Genomic DNA, 23,519 nt, shown 5'->3' with positions numbered 1-23,519 from the left:
GTGCTTGCAACCCGGGCCCAGCATGGGAGAAGAGCCTGGTGGCCCGGCCTCATAGAGACAATGCCCAGCATCCTGCACAACCACCAGGGGCCTATGAGACCGGCCAGGCCCCCACCTCACTGTGCGGGTAAGAGCAGGAATCACTGGGTGAGGGAGAGTCACAGATATGTAACACACAGATATATCTGTATTCTGTATTTTTGTATACACAACACTTTATGGAATACAGAAGGTGTCTGTGTGTGTATATGTGTGTATATATATATCTCTATATATCTCTCTATATATATATATATATATCTCTATATCCGGTATATATAATTTTTCTGCACATTTAATGTAGTGTTTATTTTCCCCCCAATATTTTTTATTACATCAATGGTGTGTCTTAGAATCGAGGAAATATGGTATATGTAAATATATGTATATATGTGTGTGTGATATATATTTGCATATGTATATGTACACACCTATGTCAATCATTGGCATGTTAAGGCAAGTGCACACTGAACATCGCAATCACAAAAATATATACATTACCCTGCTTCTTTTGTTGCTCCAGCCCTTGAGTTAGTGTAATGTATATATTTTTACGTATGTATCTGACACATATACAGTCAGTCCTCGGTTATCCGACACAATGCGTTACTCGAAATGGCGTTGAGTAGCGAAACGTTGTAAAGCGAAACACGTTTTCCCATAGGAACACTGTTTAAATGAAAGGTTCCGTTCCTGAAGGCATTTTTAATGCTAAAATACACCAAATATTTTACGCAGACAACAAGATATGCAGCACCCACATAAATTATATAGTGCATATACTGTATTATATATATATAATATATAATATTATAATATAGTATAATATATATGTTATATACACATAAACAACTTTGCAAAGCGTCGTAAGAGCGTTGGATAAGCTGTTTTGGCGTTGTAAAAATGAATATAGGTATGCATTGCATAGCGTTGGATATAAAGCGAAGCGTTGTAAAACGAGGACTGTCTGTACAGTACATACACAGACAAACAAACACTTGATTGGGAGATTATATATGTACACATACTTTTATATACTACACACACAGACACAGACACACACACACACACACACACACACACACACACACACACACACACACACACACACACACACACACACACACACACACACACACACACACATACACATGTAAACGTGCGTTTAGGAAAAATGAAAATATATGAATATACATACACTAGATTGGGATATTAAAAGTTATATAATTAAATATATACATGTGTATATAATTACACACACACACACACACACACACACACACACACACACACACACACACACAGACAGTGTGTGCGTGTGTTAAATACACACACAGACAGATAAGACAGACACTGTGTGCATGTGTTAAATACACACACACACACACATTCTTTAATATTTACACTATATTGCTATATGTTCATCTATTTTGCCTGGATGTAAAACAATAAGTGTTGTGCATGGGAATTGTTTGAGACCTTTATATCAGGCACAGCACCACTGCTTGTATTTTGCCATGTACTGTCTGTGGAGACTGAAGATATTTATTTCACGTGCCAAACGTTGGAAAGTGGTTGGGGGATACCAGGCCCCCGGCAGGGACGGGGTTAATCGGAGCAGGCCTCCTTGCTGGCTGGGAAGGGATTAGCGGCCCCCTCGTGTATAATGGCCAGGCCGTGTCCCTCCGAATATCTGGAGTTGCCTTGGTACCCCAATTGTGTTTCTTATAAAAGGCTCCTGACAATTGTGTGTTTGTTCCTTTTGAGAGGGGGCTGCGTGTACAGGGATAAGCGGGGAGGGAGCAGAGACGTGGGTGTGATACTGTGCTCAGAGGGGGGATATCACTGCCTTTCATTACAAACCCAGCGTGCAGCTACGTTTTTATTTTTAAATAGAGAGTACCACTACTTTACATAGAAGGATATCGTGTGAATAGTGCTCAGAATCACATGTGAACCCTATACTGTATACAACTTGTATGATATACTCATGTAGTTCCTGGGTGCTACAATAAGTACAGTCCATATGTAATGATGGCACAGAGGAATAAGCGCCCAGTGGCTTCCTATAGGTACCCACAAAATATGGCACAATTTTAAATCCTCTCCACAATGTGCAGTATATTTAGTAGTAGTAGGAGGACAAGGTAACTAAACATAGGGATGAAGCCCATTACCTGTCAGCCTCCTTCACCGGACAGTCCAGTCACCCCAGGGCGTGCAGTCCATAGGCTGTGATAATCAGGAAGGAAGATGTAGAATCGGAGCACAGCAAAAAATCCACAGATCCCGGGCAATTCCAGATAATATAGTTTATTGTAAAGCTCTAATGGAGTACAGATGGACAACGCACCTACGTGCCTAGGCACGAAACGCGTAGGTGCATTGTCGACCTGTATTCCATTAGAGCTTTACAATAAACAATTTCCCCTGGAGTTGCCCGGGATCTGTGGATTTGTTGCTGTGCTCCGGTCCCACGTCTCTCTTCCGGCTTTACACAGAAACCTAGAATGTGACGCCAGATATGAACCACTTGGGCCACAGTCTGCCCACTTAGGCTGCGGTCCCAGTGATCACGGTGACACGCGCGCATGGCGGAGGGGGCGGCGCGTGCACAGCGCTACCCGTGATCTGCGGTCTTGAGGGAGATTGCGATGGGAGGGTGCGTGGTTGGGGTTTTGCGGGGGCGTGGTCATGACCTCACGCGGCTGGTTTGTCCTCATTGGGTGAACCGCCATTCCAGTGAGTTAAAAAAAAAACTGCGAGTACAGCGCGGCTGCACTTTCAGCGGGAAGGTGAGTACTGGGCCCAGCCCCATTGAGGGGCGGTGCTTACACGCACAGCGCACGCCGAGGTTTGCGCTGGAGCAGTGACTGGGACCACAGCCTTACAGTATCCATCTGCTGTGACACCTCAGGCTGTCTTTGATCCTTGACTTTCTTTAGTATTTAGGATAACCTTGTGTCTATCCCCAGCATATTTATATAATTCCCTTCCTGTACAAGCTCCTACCATCTCTGCTGGGAGGCTATTCCACGGATCCACCACCCCTTTTGTGAAGAAGGTCTTCCTCACACCTCCCGAGCCTCCAGCGTCAGATTGTGACCTCTTGTCCTGGCACTTCTCTCTCTCTGAAATATGCTTCCCTCCAGGACTTGGTTGAAACCCTTTATGTAGGTGAAAGTTCCTCCCCCCCCCCCTTTCCCTTCTCTGCACCCCCCCCCCTCCTTTCTCTGCACAGATTAAAGTCCTTTTACTTCTTTCCCGATCAGTCATGTTGTAGATTGGGGAGGCCAACTCCAGTCCTCAAGGGCCACCAACAGGCCAGATTTTAAGGATATTCCTGCTTCAGCACAGGTGGCTTACTCAAAGACTGAGCCATTGATTGAGCCACCTGTGCTGAAGCAGGGACTGATTGAGCCATCTGTGCTGAAGCAGGGATGTCCTGAAAACCTGACCTGTTGGTGGCCCTCGAGGACAGGATTTGGTCACCCCTGTAACAGATGATGCACCATTTTTATTAACCACAGCCAGAGTACCACTAGTTTTTATTCACACATCTACTACTCCATGTTTTTTAAATGGCAAAAATACATTGTTTACAGCTAGCTTCCTTTCTGTTGTTAAAACACAAATACTGTATATACGTCTCAATACAATAAGGAGCAAACCGTGTTACTCCAATACTAACATTAAGGATCTCCTTAACACGGATACAATCCTGCTACTTTGTAAGTCGCTGCCACCCCGGGGTAACCTCCCCTGTAGTATAAGCGTTGGATTTGAGGGTGACCACATAGCAGAGAGAGAGAGGTACCTCGCTCTAACCCTAGGAAGTTACTGTGTGCTACCTGGGAGGTGTGCTATGCAACAACAAAAATTACCCAGAGGTACTGACAGGAAAGAAATCCCTTAGACCACAAAGCAATCAGTTCTCTGCTGTATTACATTTGCTGCAGGCTGTGATACTTAACCCCAGAAGTAAGAGAGGGAGAGCCAATGAATTGCAAGCCCTGCTGACCCTCAAGAGATTAATAAATGGGCCGACATTGGCATTTGTTACAGATGTAGTCGTGAGCGCTGAAGCCTCAGAAGTCTCTTCTTCATGTGCACTGTCATTGAATTATGTTGCTGTATTAAACGCCCCTACCTCTGCAGGAAGGATTCTCCATGCTGCTCCTGCTGCGAGGATTTTCCAGTTACCCACTACCCTTTCAGAGAGAAAGTGACGGCGTCCCCTGGGAGATGTGCTTCTTGGTCCCTTTGCATTTTCTAGGCATGATTGTGCCATAGATTGATGTCATTGTCCCGCCTCCTTAGTTAGAACAGACTCAGCGGGTCACATCCCCGTTAGGGTCTCTAACCAGGATGGTAGTGACAGAAGGAAATGATTGGGGTCTCTCCCTTCGTGTGTCGGGTGACACCGTGGCACGGCCATAAGGTATGTCGGTGACTCAGTCTGTCCACTTACCCTCAGTGGGGCAATGACGGATCTCTCTGCTTCCTGTGACAGTACTTCTGTGGCACAAAGAGTGGGACTTATTATCCATTCTTACCAATAAGTTAATATCGCGCTGAGCGGGCAGTGCTTGCCGCGGTTACTTACATATATAGATATATGTAAGTCCCCGCTCACGTGGTGCGTGCGCGCTCGTGCGCGGGCACACACTCACTGACGCTCGGCGCTTGGGTAAACGAAAAAATATTACTTTCTAGAGTGCTCAACTACACGCAATGCCCGCCTCCCCCGCGCGTGTGTACTTGCAGCACACCTGGCGCTCATGCTTGGAGCGCTCTTCAAGCATGAGCGCGCTCAGCGCCAGCAGGGACTCAGCCTTGCTCCTTAGCTTACTTTAGTAACCAACACCTGGAGAGGGGGCTGCACATCTTACACGTCCTTTAAATGTCTTTATAGCACCGGTGTCTAATGCATATTCAGTCCATGTGGGACTGCTCTGTCCGAGTTTGACACCGGTCCCTTTAACCTCGGCCCCGGTCACTGGCATTGCCTTGTCGATCACAAAGATGTATTGGGTCCATTACGGTGACCGATGACCAGTGCTCGTCCCATCCATCATGCGACAGACTGACGGCGGTGTGAGATCAATGCGGGAGTATTGACGTTTTCCCCGCCGGACCCGGGGACCTTGACAAATAAACCCACCCGTTTATCGGCTCCCGTATTGACTCCTGCCTCTGAATTATATAAGGATGGGAGGCAGAGGGGTAGAAACTGACAGGTTGATGGTGGGGGAGAAAAGAGAAACAGGGGGGGGGGGGGTCCCTTGTGTAACAGAGGAGTGTGTTGGACATGGAATAGCAATACAATGAGCCCATTCAGTGCCAGGCAGGTTGGCAGCAAACCATCTGGCAGCAAAGGGGTTAAAAAAGGTGTTTCTTTCTTGCACTTGTACTCTGGGATAGACTAACATGGCTGCCATTTTCTGTCATGTAATGTATTTTTTTTTTCTTGCTGTCTGTTGGTTAGAGAGTTCGATGGAATGGAGAGATATTGGAACAGTGCCAAATATGTTTAACCCTTTGACTGGCAGCGGGCCCAGCTTTTGACGGGATGCTCGTGGGCATGCGTCATTGGCATTTGCCGGCTGCTCTTGCGCATGTGCCATTGGCATTTGCCGACGGCACATGTGCAAACGCCGTTTGCCGGTCGCTGATGCGCTTGCACCGTCGGAGCTTTCCGGTCACGCACGAGCAGCCGGCAAATGCCAATGACGCATGCCCACGAGCATCCCGTCAAAAGCTGGGCCCGCTGCCAGTCAAAGGGTTAAACATATTTGGCACTGTTCCAACAGTCGATGCTCGCCAGCGGGATAGAAAACTGGGAACAGCACCCAAAACACGAGACAGAACCCTAAAACCCGGGACATCTGGTCACCCTACCTTGAGCACTGGAGTTGGCCGCCTCTGTCTGAAAGGGACAGTGTGCCCTGCATGTTTATTTTTTATTCGATAAAGATTCCTTCACAATACTTATGTGATAAGATCCTTTGCAGCCTGCATGGAAATCATGTGTGTGCTGGCTGGCAGAGTGAAGGAAGTGAGAAAACAGCAGGACTGGGAGTTGCCGTGTGAACACTCTAGTTTCAACCGATTTCTTGCACACCGCGTGGACGCGATCACTGCCTTACGGCCGTCGGATCGCTCGGCGTGCGGAGGTCTGCGGCACCATGTCCCCAGCCTTAGAAAGAATACTGATGTGTTTTAGGAGCGATCTTCACGCTGCTTTACGACTTATAACTTTGACCCACAGGTTCTCTCTCGCTGTCCTGCTTGTCTATTAGGCTCTGCCACCTCGCTGTCTTGTCCACCAGGCTCCTCGGACAGGTTCTCCCTGCCTGAGTATCTACACACTCCCGTTGCCATGACGTCTCAGCTCCTCAGTGTCCAGCGGGCTTATTCGTTTCTACTGCTCTCAGCCATTGGCCAAAGAGTATGTCCTATAACAGCGGTGCACAAACTGGGGGGTGCGGGAGTTTTGTCTGGGGGGGGGGGTCGCAGGCCTTTGCAGGGGTCCCGCACTCTTCCCCCAGGCATTTAATGCCGGGGGATCGTGCGAGGCCTCTGCAACAAGGAAACTTATCTCGTTTCAGACGCATCTCCATGGCAACGTGGCGTCAAAAGACACCGCGGGGTCATGTGATGCGACATCGCCGATGTCAAATGACGCTGCGGGTCACGTGACCCCATAGCGTCATTTGACGCATGTGGAAGGTAGGAGGGGGCGCAAGACCGGGGGAGGCCTGGCATGGGGGCGCAGCTTAAAAAGTTTGCGCTCCCCTGTCCTATTATATATATATATATATATATATATATATATATATATATATATATATATATATATATAGTGGTTGACAAATCACCAAAAAATCTACTCGCCACACAAAAAAATCTACTCGCCACCTAGTACCAAACGTGTGCTGCTTGGGCCAATATTTACTCGCCCGGGGGTTAAATCCACTCGCCCGGGGCGAGCAAATGTATAGGTTTGTCGAACACTGTATATATATATATATATATATATATATATATCAATACACATATATATATATATATATATATCAATACACATATATATATATATATATATATATATCAATACACATATATATATATATATATCAATACACATATATATATATATATATCAATACACATATATATATATATATCAATACACTTGACAATGTGGTATGCAGAGCAGGTTAACTCCTTGTATCCACTGGGGACTGGGGGGGGATGATGGGGGCAGCATGTAAACATAAATGTATACTAAGGGGGTGCTACATTTCCTATTTTGCAGCCCAGATACCCACCTGGCATACACCCCCAGAAAGTATCAGACAGGTAAAATATGGAACTATATAAGACCATTAGCTTCTTCCTCCCTCTGACTTGCCAAGAAAGTTTATTTATTTATACAATGTTTTACCAGGAAGGAATACATTGAGTTGCCTCTCGTTTTCAAGTATATCCTGGGCACAGAGTTATAATGACAAATACATGGTACTGTGGGGTCTTAAACCCTTTAAATACTCACAGGATCCCTGCTGCTCCCATAACCTCGCTCCCAAACAAAATCTGGAGAGAACTCTACAACAATGTCCTTGAAGGTTGTAACAGAACGTTAAGAAGCAGCATAACTTCTATATCACAGTAATGTTGCTAGTGAGTGACCGTGGGTCTCTATCGTAGCGGGCGAGAATCAGGATGAGACAGGTTTGAGGGGAGCTTGATGTTGACCTCTAAAGAATGTTTGTGACCTTGAGTCCACGGGTTGATTAAGACTGCTTTAGTAAACCTTATACTCTAATACAATGGGGGTTTTTGCCAGTAGAAGGTTATGAGGAAACACACGAGTAGGACAACATAGCCCCAAAAAGCAGCTACTTTCAGGTTTCCCCCTCTCGCTGACAGTTTGGCCAGCAATGTAGGGCAGGTCAGCCCAGGGCTTTATACATAAGTTAGGGCTCTATCACATATTTAGTTTCCCACGCACTTAAAATATGGACGGGGTCACTTTAGAGAGCGGCCTAACCACACCTGACTTGAGTATGTTACCGCTATGGAACAATCCTCCTTTGAGAGCCAGGTTGCAATAGCAAAGCTTATGCCTGGTTGACGTTGAACGGGCTCTCTAGCGTTAAAGACCTAATATCTGACTCTAAAGTTAAATCACTTGCTTTTCTAAATGAGCACAAACAGATCCCAGACTCTGAACTTGTACACTATGCCCAGATCTGGCATTTTAATCACCTTCACGACAAGGGGTCTCGCCTCATAATACTCAGTACAACAGAATCTGTAGACCCAATTCGACTGGAAAGCATCACATTTTCTCTCTTAGCTGTCCATATCTCCCTCCGAACAAGGATGGGGATCGATGGCACATTAAACAGGGGGATGCAGACCCAAATGTTCCCAGAGAACCACTTGATTGGGCAGAGGATTTGGGACTTCGTTTCTGCTGTATCGATAAACAAGAGCTTCACCACAAACAACTATATCAATACGATCTGACCCATGAAAACTAAATACATTATTATTAATAGACAATTCTTCTCTTTGCTTCCAGGGTTGTGGCCAAGTAGGCTCAATAGCTCGTTGGTGGAAATGTCCATTAATATCAAGCTTATGGGTTAAGGCATTTAACTAACAAAAGTTTAGGCCTTGTCTCCTAATCTCTGGATTTCACTCCTACTACATAAATCAGTTGAGAATATCAACAGAAAACTCAAATTGATTAACCAGTATTTAATATGGCAGGTGTGTGCAGACAACAGGCTGGAGGGGCCTTTGATAATAAATATGGCACCTAATGTGTACGAAAGACTGGTAGCCTTCTTGAGCAACACATTAAATGTATCCAATGTCTCCTGGGAACAGTGGGTTTGAGGAAATGAGAACACCCACCTCTGATAATGCTATAAAGTCTTGGATCCCCTCACCATATAAGCCTTGAACAGGCTGTAGGGCGCAGAGCATCACCCAGAGCATGTTTAATCTCTAACCTCCATCACTGGCTTAGTTGGAGTCTTCGTGCCTTCATCACCAAGATTGAGTAATGTACCATCTTTCACCCCCCCCGCCCCATCCTATTTTGTAACCTATCTACATTTTCCCATTTCCCTATTAACTGAAAACTTAAACACGTCAATGCCTCACCAACAAACCTGTCTCCAGATAGGAACAAGAGAGTTAGACAAGTCCAGTTCTTTTATTAAAGTACAGACAACATAAAAGCAGCTCCAGGCTGAAAATATTAATATACAAACAAAACACCTATGTTTTTACCAAAATGCACAATAAGTCAAAAAGCATTTATTGTAAACACCCCCAGTAACCCCTGTATGTCATTTAGAGAGGTCTTCCCAATACTTTACCTGCCTTTCATATTCTCTCCCAGCTCAATGATATAAAGAGCCCAAAGCCCCGGTTAACATGACTGAATCCCCTCTTAGTTTGGAAGATTAGTACACTTAAAATAAGAAACCCCTCTAGTCTATAAGAGTTAAACTAACGTTAATACAGTATCTTATCCCCTAAAGCATGTCCTGATCTTTGATTACTATGGAGCCGAGTACCAGACTGCCACAACCCCTCAGGCATAGTGGCAATGTATTTGTTTTGACGCAGCGTCGCTGTCACTATAAGCGCAGCCTAAGTGAGAGCCAAACTGCAGGAGTCATGTGACCACTCTAATGCAGGCTTTGGGCCTTCAATTAAAAATATCAAAACAGCTAGGAAATAAAAAAAAGAAGGTTGGTTAGGATGCTTTAAAGCAGGGGTGGCCAACTCCAGCCCTCAAGGGCCACCAACAGGTCAGGTTCAGGATATCCCTGCTTCAGCACCAGTGGCTCAGTCATTGACAGCCACCTGTGCTGAAGCAGGGATATCCTGAAGATCTGACCTGTCTTGTTGGTGGCCCTTGAGGACTCGAGTTGTCCAACCCTGCTTTTAAAGGGTGTCACACGGAGCTCACTTTCAAAATAGGTGGTGTCGCCCACGATATGACCTTTTCCAACCCTAATCTGCCATATGGACCAGCAACCGGCATCAAAGAGTTAAGCAGCTTTTAGCCACAAACACAACACAATTGCTTTTCACCAGCACTCGCACAACATCCTGTATAAAAAGGAATGGTTAACTTTTTTTTTTTTTTTTAACACCCTCAACATCTCAATTATAAAAATCGGGTCCATGTACCATGCAATATACTAACTCAGATGCTCGGCCCTGGCAGCTAAAGGTCTCAAATAGCCAGAGCAAAACCACCATCATTCACAACGGAGCAGTGAGACACAACATTTCACCCCCCCCCCCCCCACACCTTGAGCACAGGTCTTCAACTCCATTCCTCAAAAGCCCCCCAACAAGCCAGGTTGTCAGGACATCCCTGCTTTAACTCAGGTGGCTAAATAAGTGGCTCAGTCAACAACCGAGCTACCTGTGCTGAAGCAGGAATATACTGAAAACCTGACCTGTCGGGGGGGGGATCTTGAGGACAGGAGTGGAGGAACCCGTGCTCATGGGGGTGGGGGGGGTAAGAAGATTTAATGTGAGAATATAAGACTGAATTTTTCCACCGTTTCTTAAACACAGGTACGAATGAATCCGTCCGACACAGGTGGTGGTGCAGTGAGACTTGGAGATCTCAGACACAATTTCTTTTTCTTTTTTTTTTAAATAGGCATTTTAATTAAAGTAAAACGTCCCATTTTTAGAATCAGCAAGACCCCATTGAAGTCTATGAGACGTGACATGTCCAGTGAAGCCTTCCAACCGGAATGCCTCATTTCACATTCTAGGCATCAAAATCAGGCAATTCTCATTTCCCAGAATTCAGTGCGGCGTGTCCACCTTGACAGGAGTAATCCTCAAAACTCCAGGGCGCAGACATTTCTCCTGCCCGAAAAAGCCTCCCGGCTGCGTCTCTGCAGAAATTATTTCCAAGGATAACCTGCAAGAATAAGCAAAATATGTATATATTAAACCGACGCAGCTGTAATATTGTCTGGGGTGTCATTAACCCCTTGGATGTCAAGAGAGCCTGAACCACACTGCACAGGCAATCTGTAAAACGGCTAGGAAGGTGTTGCATGGCTTAAGCGCTTCAACTTTACTGCAACTCCAATGTAGGTTCAGAGAGTGAATAGGATCACAATTGTGGACGGTCATCCCTCTGTAGCCGCGGTTAGCCGAGTGTCCCGAGCAATAAACCAATAGGAGACTCTGAACATTCTACTGACAGCTGGCTGGCAAACCGAAATCCTGGTGTGCAAGCACAAACCTTAGTGTGTGTCGTCAGTGAATGCACGCACATCAGTGCATTTGTATAGTGGTTAAAGAAAAAAAAAAGTCAGAGAGTCCTCCTGGTATAACTGGCATCATTAACCCCTTCAAAGCCAGAAAGGCTTGAACCACATTGCTGTGTTATAGTACCCTGGCTGCAAATGGGTTAACATTTGCAGCCACAAAATAGTCACCCCGATAACAGGCGGCCACCGTGCAAGCAGTTTAGACAACATCCCCTCTTGTAAACAGGCAGCTTCTCCACCACTTGGGATTTATTTAGTCAGAAATATACAGACTCTCTGTCTATATGCCACATTCTGCACTATACAACAAGGCTCACAGGAGAGCATGTTTGAGCCGAGGGGGAATAAGAGGTTAAGAAGCATGTTGCATATTTGCCCAGGGCCAACATTTCACAGCTAGTCTCGGATTTCAGGCAGTCGGACTCTCCAAAGGGAGCAGAAATTCCCTCATTTCTCAGCTATTTTAAGATTTCTGCAGTGCAAACCTGTCTTGTTAGCAAGGCAGGTATGAAATCTCATTCCATACAAGAAAGGATTCCACCCCAGGAGGTGGCTGCATGGACAAAATAAAATGATAAATTGAGCCGAAACTTGGGAAAAGTTTAATTTCCTCTGTCTGCTCGCTAGTGTGATAGTGTGCTGAAGAGACGTTTGTACAGGAAAAGCACCCCTAGCTCATCTCAATTGGCCAACAGGGACAGGATAGGCTCCCTATTCAGAAGTCCCAACTACGTGCAGCCCCATGTAGCCCCCCAAAAACCCATACACTATGTAAACCATTGAATTAACCAATTCCTTAAACTAATCTAACCACAAAATATTTGGCTGGTTTAGTTCTGAGAGTTACAAATTGTATTTCTTAGGGGTTTCTAAATAGGGGAGAGTGTGTCAATCAAGCATTTCCTTTACCCTTGGCCCACCCGGCTCTTATCAGAGCCAATAAAGATAAGGGGAGGAGTGTGGGAGAGGGGTTTGTCTTGTGGAACACAGTGATGGACAAAGGGAGCAGCCAGAGGAAATCAAAACCATCCCAAAGCCCAGCTCATGCATACTTTTTGTTTTAACCCACATACTTTTCAGCTAGTTGGCAAATAACCCAGGTGTGACCCCTTAACATGTCACGGCCATCAGGATACTTTAGTGGGACACACACTATAACAGGGATTGCCCTTTTGAAGTAATATTGCAGATTTACCTTGCCCGCCTCATCCTACGCTGAGAGATACTTCCACGTGCTGACAAACGCGGTGGGGATCAGGGAGTAGGGGACCGTGGTGACGCTGCTCCACGTATCACTCGAAGGATCATAACAGTCCAGAGTCTTACAGCGCTGGGTGCCGCAGTAGCCACCCACCACGTACAGTCTGTTCCCGGAGGCCACGGCCCGGCAGCTGATCCTCTTGGAAGACACATCCCCAAATTTGCACCACTGGTAGGTCTCGCTGTTGAACCGGTAGGCCGAACTGGCAGAGAATTCAGTGTCCCCTCCTATCACGATGACATGGTTCCCCAGCACGGCAGCCCCCGTGTAACGCCATGACTGGGGGCAGTCGGCAGGCATTGTCCATCTATTCTGAAGAGGGTCAAAGCACTGGACCTTTGGAAGCTTCTCACGGTTGACACTGGTGCCACCAAAGACAAAAAGTTTCATTTTGGCTCCCACCACGGCCGCGTTGCTGACCCCTTCACGGAGGGGTGCTACTAGTGTCCACTTGTCTGTCTGAGGGTCATAATGCTCCACTTGTTTTAGAGAGACAGAGGGGGATGCTGGGAAAGCCCCGGCCATGGCTGTGTGCCCGCCAACCACATACAAGCAGTGGTCCAGTTCTGCAGACCCATGACCAAACCTGGCTACTATCATGGGGCCTGCCTTGGACCATTCATCGTGAAGTGTGTCATACACCCAGACATCTTTGGAGGCTCCATTTTCTGCCCCCTTCCCTCCCATAACGTAGACTTTGCATCCGATGGCACATGCGCTGCACTCCTTTCGCGGGCTGGGGATGTCAGTCTTGGGGATAATCTCAGTGGTCTTCTGATCCATCGTGTAGATCTTGTCACACATGAAAGTCTGCCCCCCCAGGAGCAGCAGGGCCTGGCTAACTTTCCGAGGGCGGGCACAGAAACCAGTCACCAGTCCATCATTCTGCAGGATCTTGGCTTTGCAACGAGCAGCCTCTTCAACAATTTCCTTCGCCAGCTTGTGCCGAATCACCAGCTCATCCGAGGCCAATGCTCGTAGGTGCTGCTCAGGCAGCAGTGCCAGGCGGACACAGCGCAGGAGATCTGGAAGGTCGTCGAGACGCAAGGTCAGATCGTACTTTATCCAGCCCATGACCGACACGTAGACCAAACTCTCGTCTTCCACCTCCAGTTCTTCACTGAGGACCAGTTCCATCAGCTTCTCTTTGGGCAGCCTCAGGAAGTCGTCAGTCTCCGACAACTCCACAAAGTTGGCCAGGCACATCCTCCAGGACAGCTCCAGCAACCTCTCGCAGCAGTGCGCATCAGATATCAGCATCATGTTCAGGCAGTTGGCCGGGTGGAGATTTTTCTCCAGGAACTCAGCCGCCGCATCTCGAATGTCGTGGAACTGCAGCATGTCCCCGGCCTCCAATAGGGACTCCGCATTCTCCTCATTGAGGATGACCCGGGCAGAGTAGGCATAATCCAGGAGTAGCTCCAGAACCTCAGGGTGGAGAGCGTCCTGGAAGTTAACCTCTCCGTCCTGGCTCTCCTTCAGGCCGCCGCTGAACATGGCCTCGAAGTAGCGGCTGCTAGAGGCCAGCACGGCTCTGTGGCAGGGAAAGGCCCGGTTTCCTGCAAGCAGGACCACGTCTGTGAAAAGGCAGCGCTTGCGCAGAAGGTTGAGCTGTGTAAGGAGACTATCGGCGTGGCCCAACTTGTGGAACAGGTGGATGTTCATGGAGCCAGTGCTGGAACGCGACTTGCGATTCTCGTGGTTGCTGACAGACATCTTCAACGTAACCGATCTGTAAAGAATAAATAAGAAGAGTCACTCACCCAGCACTTCAACACCTTTCATACCAAGTTTGACTTTATTACCACACCGTAATTAATAATGTATAAATAAAAAATAAAGTCATAACAGAAAACCTTAACAAAATAACATGCAATAAAATGTAGCGAAAGCTAAAAATGCAATAGGGAAATAAAGTTACAATACTCAAATGTTTTGTGTTGTAAATATAAAAATCGCCAGCATGTCTGTCGGGCTCAGCAAGACCGCACCTTTTATGCTAAAGCAAAACTAAATATTTAACGATCTTTCGCTTTTTCTTTTCTGATTAAGGTCTTTGTTCAGTATAACACAAATGACCTCCGAGCGTGTCAAGAATGTATGTGCTGGTGTTGAAACTTCTCTCCATAGGGAACATTTATTTGGGAGGTGTGTCTGCTCCATAGAGGAGTTTTTTTTAATATTAGAAAATGCAGAGATGGAAGACAAACAGGGGAAAGCAAACAGGGCCCTCTGCAATACCCCCCCCCCCCCACCCCCCAACCCATCCACTACCAGAGAGTCCTGTCACCGGGTAAACGCCTAGCAGACTATGCTCAGTATGTTTCCTGTGTACCTTGAGGGCATGTTCCCATACAGGGGAGAGGATACTTCCTGCCTTGTGCTGTGAACTGGAACACACTGGTTACAAAGGCTGCCTGTAGCTTTAAACATGTCCTTTAACCCCTTCAGTGCCGGAGGGGCCAGCAACAGATACTTTCTCCCCTCCCCCCCTCAGTCAATCTCCCTCCTACTTAGGGTGAGATGTGTGCGTGTCATTTTGTGATGGTGTGCATTTGTGTGCAAGATTATACACAACATTAAAACCACACAAATATTTGCTGTTGCTATGAAAGACAGGAAGGAGTTAGGACAAAATGTCTCGGCCTTATCAATAATTAAACAGTGTGAAGTTAATAAACAATGAATCTACCGATGAGTTAAACCCTTCAGCTAAACACAGAACAGCCTTCTTCCTGTTACAGGGGAGGCCAACTCCAGTCCTCAAGGGCCACCAACAGGTCAGGTAGAGGATATCCCTGCTTCAGCACAGGTGGCTCAGTCAAAGACTGCACCACCTGTGCTGAAGCAGGGATATCCTTAAAACCTGACGGCCCTTGAGGACTGGAGTCGGTAACCACTGCATTGCATGTTATTATATTGGTCCGCAAAGCGTTAACTTCACTGAAAGGCACAGGGAAATCGCTTCGCTGTCCAAAAGCAGCCAGACATGCCCCGACATATAACCCTGCCTGATACAGCTTCCAGAAACACACACAACACACACACAACACACACACAACACACACACAACACACACACAACACACAACACGATCAGGAACTGCTCACACACACAGTGAAGGGGTTAATGGTGCCCTCTGCCATTGCCTGACCCTCCCAATGCCAGCACCACATGCTCTTTAGCCACTGCACAAGTTTACTAACAATGATACACCACACACACACACACGTGTGTGTCGCATGTTATATTACTCCGACCCCCCTTTAGACCAGGGGTGCTCAACTCCAGTCCTCACACCCCCTCCCCCCCCTGACTTAGACAGCAAAGGGGTTAAAATGTCTCTTACAAAAGGTTTTCCCTGTGACTCTTGCCCGATTCCCTGCACAGGATGTGGATACCATACACACACATAATAGGTAACGCAGTGCATGGGGCACATCTCGTAAACTGGATGTTTCACTACAAAAAAAAAAAAAAACAATACTCATCAGAAATCACACTTCCAATCCACTCCAGGGACTTATCATCCGCTTCAGCAAGCGCTGTGCAAGTCATTCTGAAGGTCTCCCACACAAAGCCGGCTAACGAAGCATTGAAAGTCAACCGCCAAGATTTGGCGTTCACACCGTGCCGTACCCCAGGGGTGCTAAACTCCAGTCCTCAAGCCCCCTCAAACCGGTCAGGTTTTCAGGATATCCCTGCTTCAGCACAAGTGGCTCAGACTGATTGAGCCACTTGTGCTGATGCTAGGATATCCAGACCTGTTGGGGGAGCTTGAGGAACACAAACACGATAAGAATACATGGGTATCGAGAAGATTGTATTAAAAGGGAGATCCCCATACCTTTAACTCCATAAAGAATGGAAGAAATCTACCTTTAAAAACAATAGGTACCTCAAAGCATCACTTCCTGGTTAAACATTCTAACCATAAATTAAAACAAGTGTAAATATATATATATATATATATATATATATATATATATATATATATATATATATATAAAAAATAAAAAAACACATTTGTTAACAAAATAAGCAGGATTTTTTTTTTTTTAAATTAAGGTTTTTTTCCCCCCAGACGCAATCGCAAAAGTTTGCCTAGTTTATTTAAAAAATAATAAAAAATAATCCAGGAGATGGGCCTGTTTTGGGTTTTAATTAAAAAAATAAAAAAAATAAACCTGTCACCCTTCAGTGTGATTTGCCAAGAACAGCCCTGTAACCCACCACCCAATTTCTTCCCATTATAATAACTACAGCAGGGATGGCCAACTCCAGTCCTCAAGAGCTACCAACAGGTCAGGTTTTCAGTGTATCCCTGCTATAATCACTGATTGAGCCACATGTGCTGAAGCAGGGATATCCTGAAAACCTGACCTGTTGGTACCTCTCGAGGACTGGAGTTGGACTTCCCTGAACTACAGGATCTTCTCCTCAGAGTCTCCAATTGAGGACATAAGAGCGAGGATGGTGTGTATAGTTACTCACCGTGCAGAGATGAGGGAGGTTTAGATGATAAGCTCTTGGGATCAGATCTTCATTGTACAGTGTCCTTACTGTAGCTCCGTGGGTGAGTCTGCAGCAGGAGGGACTGCCAGGAGCTGCAGGGCAATTTTAGGTCAATAGGTTGAAGGTGCCAGTGAGGACTTGGGGGAAATCAGTGTCAAGTATTGTGGTGATGTGATATAGTAATGCTGGACCCATTCCACCGGAGAATGGCAAGTATTCAGAGGGGTAGTATAAGTATAGGGGTGCAATATTATCTAATGGACATCAGCATGCACGAGTGTCAAAAGTCCCCCAGCGTGTCATCTGATGTGCCGTGGGGAGGGGGAGTAGATGTCAGATTGTCTAGGGTACCCCTATAATAATAATAATAATAATAATAATAATAATAATAATAATAAAGAGCGGTGATATTATATGCAGGGGGATCAGTATGTGTCAATAAGTCTGGGCTACCACTATAATAATATAGGGCTGTGATATGTGCAGGGGCGTCACTGTGTCAGGTGCCCCCTATAATTATGTACAGCAGTGATCATATGTGCAGTGGCATCACCACGTGTTTGGGACCCCTATAATAATAATAATATAGAAGTGTCATTATATGCAGGCGTATCACCATGTCTCAGGGTACCCCCTATAATAAAGGGGGTGTGCCGTCTATGTATGGTCATTACCTGTGTTCACGATCTAACTCCTGTCTGCTACCCTCTCTCTCTCAGACTAAATCCTTCAGTGGGACAAAGCCTATTTACTATGCATATCCTAGGCACCGCCCACCTCCTAGCAGCCAATCAGAAGCCAGCAAACCCAGCTGGCCCTACAGCTGCCTTTTAAATCCCATATCTCGAAAGCTTCTGGGTCCTAGCACTGCCTCTTAAACTAGGCACATGTGCTGTGTGTACAATATTAAAGTCTTGTTCATATTACTACTATACTATGTTATATTATTTATAGGGAACTGCAGTACATTAGGTGTAAAAACAATCAAGTTATAACGAGAGACTAAAGCAATGTTAAACACTGTACATTACAATTATTTATTATATGAACTCTGATCCTAATAAGTTACAATCTTTCCACATATAAGCAAACTCTTAAAGCCCCAAAGTTTCCCAATACACAGGAAATCCTATTGTATTTTAATTTCAAATTATATTTTTGTACATCTGTAAAATTATATATATATAAAATTTTACAGATGTACAAAAAATATATATCTATATATAGATAGATTATAAAAAACAAATACTCAATACCGTTCTGTGGCTAACGAAATGCTCTTATTTGTGCGAGCTTTCGAGATACACTGATCTCTTCTTCGGGCGATGTTACAATGGATAAAGCAAGAAAAGTTTTACTTTAAAACAGCCTGGATCCAGCAGTGCGTCGACAGATAGATAGATAGGTAGATAAGTAGATAGGTAGATAGGTAGATAGATAGACTTTACCGTTTTTGTAGGTACAAAGGTGCCAATTCCTAAGCGAATAAAACTGAATTTATATAAAGTAAAAAACACAATTCACTTTAAATAAAGAAATGTGGCAGTAAAAGCATTTTTCCCTCTCACAGTTATTATTACACCCCATACCTAATAATTAAATTATCACTACATTACGTTTTTTATTGGCTCCTAAAAAACTGCAGATCTAAAAAAAAATTAAAAAAAAAGATGTTCCCCACAACAAAATATATATATATATATATATATATATATATATATATATATATATATATATATATATATATATATATATATATATATATAATATGTTTTACCAGGAAGTAATACATTGAGAGTTAACTCTCGTTTTCAAGTATGTCCTGGGCATAGAGTTAAAATGACAAATAATACATGGTGACAAATACAGTTACATAAGTGAAAAGACATTGCATGCACAGTAACAGATAATATATGTTATAGGCATATGTAACAGTTACAGACCAGAATAATATGTGAGACAGCCTTAGTTTTGAAAGAACTTAAACTGGTGGTGGATGTGAGAGTCTCCAGTAGGTTGTTCCAGTTTTGGGGTGCACGGTAAGAGAAGGCGGAGCGGCTGAATACTTTGTTGAGCCTTGGGACCATGAACAGTCTTTTGACAGTCTTTTATCAGATCTCAGATGATAAGTGCTGCATGTGGTAGGGGTGAGGAGCTTGTTCAGATAGATGGTAGCTTGCCCAGAAAGAATTTGAAGGCAAGACAGGAAAGTTGAACTTTGCGCCTAGACTCAAGTGATGACCAATCTAATTCTTTGAGCATTTCACAGTAATGTGTGTTGTAGTTGCATTGGAGAACAAAATGGCATATTGAATTGTAGTGGGTGTCAAGTTTGCTAAGGTGGGTTTGGGGTGCCGAGTCATATACTATGTCTCCATAGTCGATAATTGGCATTAGCATCTGCTGTGCAATACGCTTTCTGACCAGCAGACTTAGGGAGGATTTGTTCCTGTAAAGTACACCTAGTTTGGCATAGGTTTTGGATGTCAGGGTATCAATGTGCATTCCGAATGTTAAGTGGGAGTCAAACCATATGCCCAGGTGTTTAAAAGTAGTAACAGGAGTTAGGGTGGTGTTAGTGTTGGTTCTCATCTGGAGCTCAGTCACTGGAAGCTTTAAAAATTTAGTCTTGGTCCCAAATACCATTGTTACAGTCTTGGCAGTGTTTAAAAACAGTTTGTTTTGGGAAATCCAGTTTTCGAGTCTCAAAAAGTCAGACTGAAGTATGTGTTCAAGGTCGGAGAGGCTATGGTTGTGTGCATATAGGATTGTGTCATCTGCATACATATGTATTGAAGCTTCCTTACAAGCTGTGGGAAGATAATTGATGAACACTGAGAAGAGTAGGGGCCCCAGAACAGAGCCTTGCGGGACACCACTGGTGATATCCAAGGGGTTGGAGTTGGAGCCTGAGATGGACACATGTTAGGACTGAAACCAGTTTAAACATGCTTCCCTATTCCAGAGCTCTGGAGTTTGTTAAGCAGGATAGCATGATCAACATGTCCCGTTCCATTCCACACTGGATTTCATTGCAAACCTTTAGCAGGGTAGTTCCAGTGGAGTGTTTGGGGCGAAAGCCAGATTGGAATTGGCTAGGGAAATTTGTCTTTGTATAGTAATCACTTAATTGGGAGTGAACACATTTTTCCATGACTTTGGATAGTATTGGGAGAAGAGAGATTGGCCTGTAGTTTGAGACAGTGTTTTTGTCCTCAATTTTGAAGATTGGAACAACTATGGCAGTTTTCCAGGTCTTAGGGATATGGCCTGCAGACAGGATAGAGTTGACTATGGAAGCAAGCAGTTTGGAAATAGCTGGGGCACCAAGTCTTAGGAACTTGGATTGTAGTAAGTCAGGTCCACATTGGCTGCTTAGTTTTAATTTGAGGAGCGCTTGTGTAATGTCATCTTCAGATACTGGGACAAATGGAAAATTGTGGGCAGTGTTGGGAGAGGGTGGGGTTATAGGGGTACTCCCAGGATGAGATTCATGTTTGTGGTTTGGGTTGTGTTTCGCTAATAAGTTAGTAGCACACCCCACAAAGTAATCATTGAATGCATTTGCAATGTCAGTGGGGTTTGTCAGAGAAATATCCCCCTTAGTGATATTACTTGGCTGTTCATGGTTAGAAGGCTGGTATATATTGTGGATAACCTTCCAGAAGTTAGCTGGGTTTGATGTATTCTGGAGGAGATTGTCAGAGCAATATTGTGCTTTTGCATGTCTTGTTTGCCTTGTGCACATGTTCCGCAGGCATCTGTAGTGATTGAGATCCTTGGTAGTGCCAGTTACTTAGTAGCTTTTCCACAAGGCATCAATAAATTGGTAAAGCGCTATAAGGTCAGTTGTAACCCATGGAAGGTGGGCCCCCCATACCCTTATTCTGCGTTGTGGAGCATGGTTATCACAGAGTTTTAGGAACTCAGATTGGAAATAGTCGAGCGCAGAATCAGGGTCGGGAATTAAATCGATTCTGTACCAAGGGCAGTTGGTAAGATCAGCCAGAAACTGTGCTCTGTGTGTGTTCATATTTATTTATTTATATAAAAGCATAGACTTTAAAATACAGGAAGATATAGATGGACTGCAGGGATAAGCGCACATGGCATGAAAGTAACAGATAATCGGATCCTAAAAGCTTACAATCTATTTAATAGAAACGTTACATTTAATGCGGCGTTCTGAATGCCAAAACACCTTAATGTTGTACAAACAAGTGGGACCTAAATTAGGCTAAATACACACTAAGTAGCAGCGCCTGCAGGAAATCCTTTCAGGCTTTATTCCAACACCTTTCAATCCGTATGTGCATTTCAGAAATGCGTGGGAAAGGGATCAGGTGTAAAAGCCGCACCCAGTGCGAGGTGTTTAAAGAGGCATTTACTCTCCTAAAACGTGCAAGAAATGAATTTTATGGGATCTTCTCACCTTCGCATCGCATGTTCTCATGGGACCTGTCTTACTAAGCAACATGTGTGGGATTTTAAATGCAACAAATGCACTTAGACATGTAACACCTTGTCTAAAATATCTGGTTTAAGGGGCCTTTAATCCCTGCACTGCCAGAAAGTCCTGCAATACGCACACATCTATATATACATATATGCTTCATCTCACTCCTTTGAGTCTTGACAGCGGAGATATCTGCGTTTTTGACCACATAATGATGGGACAAGGGGGGATCTGGCTTTGCCCCTGCATGCCCTGTGTTGTCCAGCCCTTTGAGTTTCTAGAACAGAGGGGGCATTTAGGATCCAGCGAGGCTGTTGTCCTGTATCACAAAGGGCTCCATTGACACCAGTGCTGCTAAAGGTCCCATTGAGTTGTCCTGGTGACTTGTGTTTGTATATGATGAAGAGGTTGATACTGTATAAACAGGAAGCTGGTGTACAGGTCACAAGTAGCTGTGGGGGCTGTAACGTGGGCAATTTGTGGTGCCAAAGGGTCAGTCTGTGTATCAAAAACAAATACTCGATTCCGTTCTGTGGCTAACGAAATGCTTTTATTTGTGCCAGCTTTCGAGATACACTGATCTCATCTTCCGGCGATGTTACAATGGATAAAGCAAGAAAGGTTTTACTTTAAAACAGCCTGGAATGTTATCTGTGGAGAACACAAATAAAAGCATTTCGTTAGCTACAGAACGGTATTGAGTATTTGTTTTTGATTATTAAGCTCGGCAAACACGATACAGGTACCTCTACATTATATATATATATATATATATATATATATATATATATATACACACACACACACACACACACACACACACACACACACACACACACACACACACACACACACCACCTTTCAGTGCTGAATGGGTTTTCTTTTTAGAGGGGAAGGGGTTAATGCAGTGACCTTGCAGTCCTGCTCAACTTCCCCAGTTAGTTCTGTAGCTGTTTGCTCAGGAAGTCTCATTTGCTGATAGACAATCTCCATGCTCTAGGTTCACAGTGTTTGCTCAGCTGTTGTGTAACACCACTTTCTGTTAACCGCTTCATCACAATCCTTCCTGTCTGAGTTTGCTTACCCCTGGACCATACCCCTCTGAATGGGGTTGCCAGGTGGCTTTTCCAATAATAATGGACACAATGGTGAAAGTAGCAACAACGCACACACCTCCACTCCATGCTGTTTCCTCCTCTCTTTGGCCCCACCCCCAGGCTCCTGACACCTCCTCCTGATTGGCTGCTGCTGGGTAATGCAGCCAATCAGGATGGAGGAAGCTGCCCAGGGCCCTAGCAACAGCCCTGCTCTCTCCCTGCTCAGGGAAATCCTGCAGCCCACCCAAGCCGGTCAGGTCACTATGTCCAGAGAGGTAATACCGTACACATACATGTCCAGTATTACCTCCATTTTTTTTACTGGACAGTTTGTCCAAATACAGGACAGTCCGGTTCAATACTGGACACCTGGCAACATTACCTCTGAAAGCTCCTGCAGCTTCTCTCGGGGGGTATTTCCTCTTCCCGGATGCCTAATTGCCCTTATACATCTTACACAGGGTGATTATGCAACTTTTGAGTGTCTTATTGCACTGGCTGCCATATAACCAGGATATAACATAATGGTAACCCAACTCCTGAGTGCCCTATTGCAGTGGCTACCTTAATAACCCCTACTAATACACAGCAGGATGGAATTGCCACACATTATCCAAACTGCTGAGTGCCTTATTGCCCGGCAAGCATATAACCCCTTAAATAGCATACAAGCTATTATCATCACATGGCTAGCTCCAACATCACCATCTCCTATTACAGCCCAGGATATCACTAGATAGCAACCCAAGTTAGGAGTGCTTGGCCACGTTTACGCTCTTCGGGGCAGCACTCCCTTTTCCTAATGTTACTTTTAT

At 45.0% G+C, this 23,519-nt stretch overlaps 1 protein-coding gene across 1 annotated transcript; it reads right to left on the bottom strand.

Annotated features, from left to right (window-relative positions):
• Positions 1-9,344: 9,344 nt before the first annotated feature.
• Positions 9,345-17,924, bottom strand: LOC142501315 (ectoderm-neural cortex protein 1-like). The gene is made up of 4 exons (XM_075611085.1): positions 17,826-17,924; positions 17,131-17,243; positions 12,571-14,368; positions 9,345-11,017 (listed from the first exon to the last, which is right to left on the bottom strand). Exon 3 carries the CDS (start codon positions 14,350-14,352, stop codon positions 12,586-12,588), a length of 1,767 nt encoding a protein of 588 aa, XP_075467200.1. The 5' UTR covers positions 14,353-14,368; positions 17,131-17,243; positions 17,826-17,924; the 3' UTR covers positions 9,345-11,017; positions 12,571-12,585.
• Positions 17,925-23,519: the final 5,595 nt, after the last annotated feature.

Source organism: Ascaphus truei, chromosome 8 (genome assembly GCF_040206685.1).
Source record: "Ascaphus truei isolate aAscTru1 chromosome 8, aAscTru1.hap1, whole genome shotgun sequence".
Taxonomy (NCBI): Eukaryota; Metazoa; Chordata; class Amphibia; order Anura; family Ascaphidae; genus Ascaphus; species Ascaphus truei.
Note: the sequence above shows the minus strand (reverse complement) of the source record. Positions and strands in the feature narration are given on the sequence as shown.

What these genes read in the sequence shown, in the direction of transcription:
- LOC142501315 (XM_075611085.1), bottom strand. Translation starts at nt 14,352, where the DNA reads ATGTCTGTCAGCAACCACGAGAATCGCAAGTCGCGTTCCAGCACTGGC.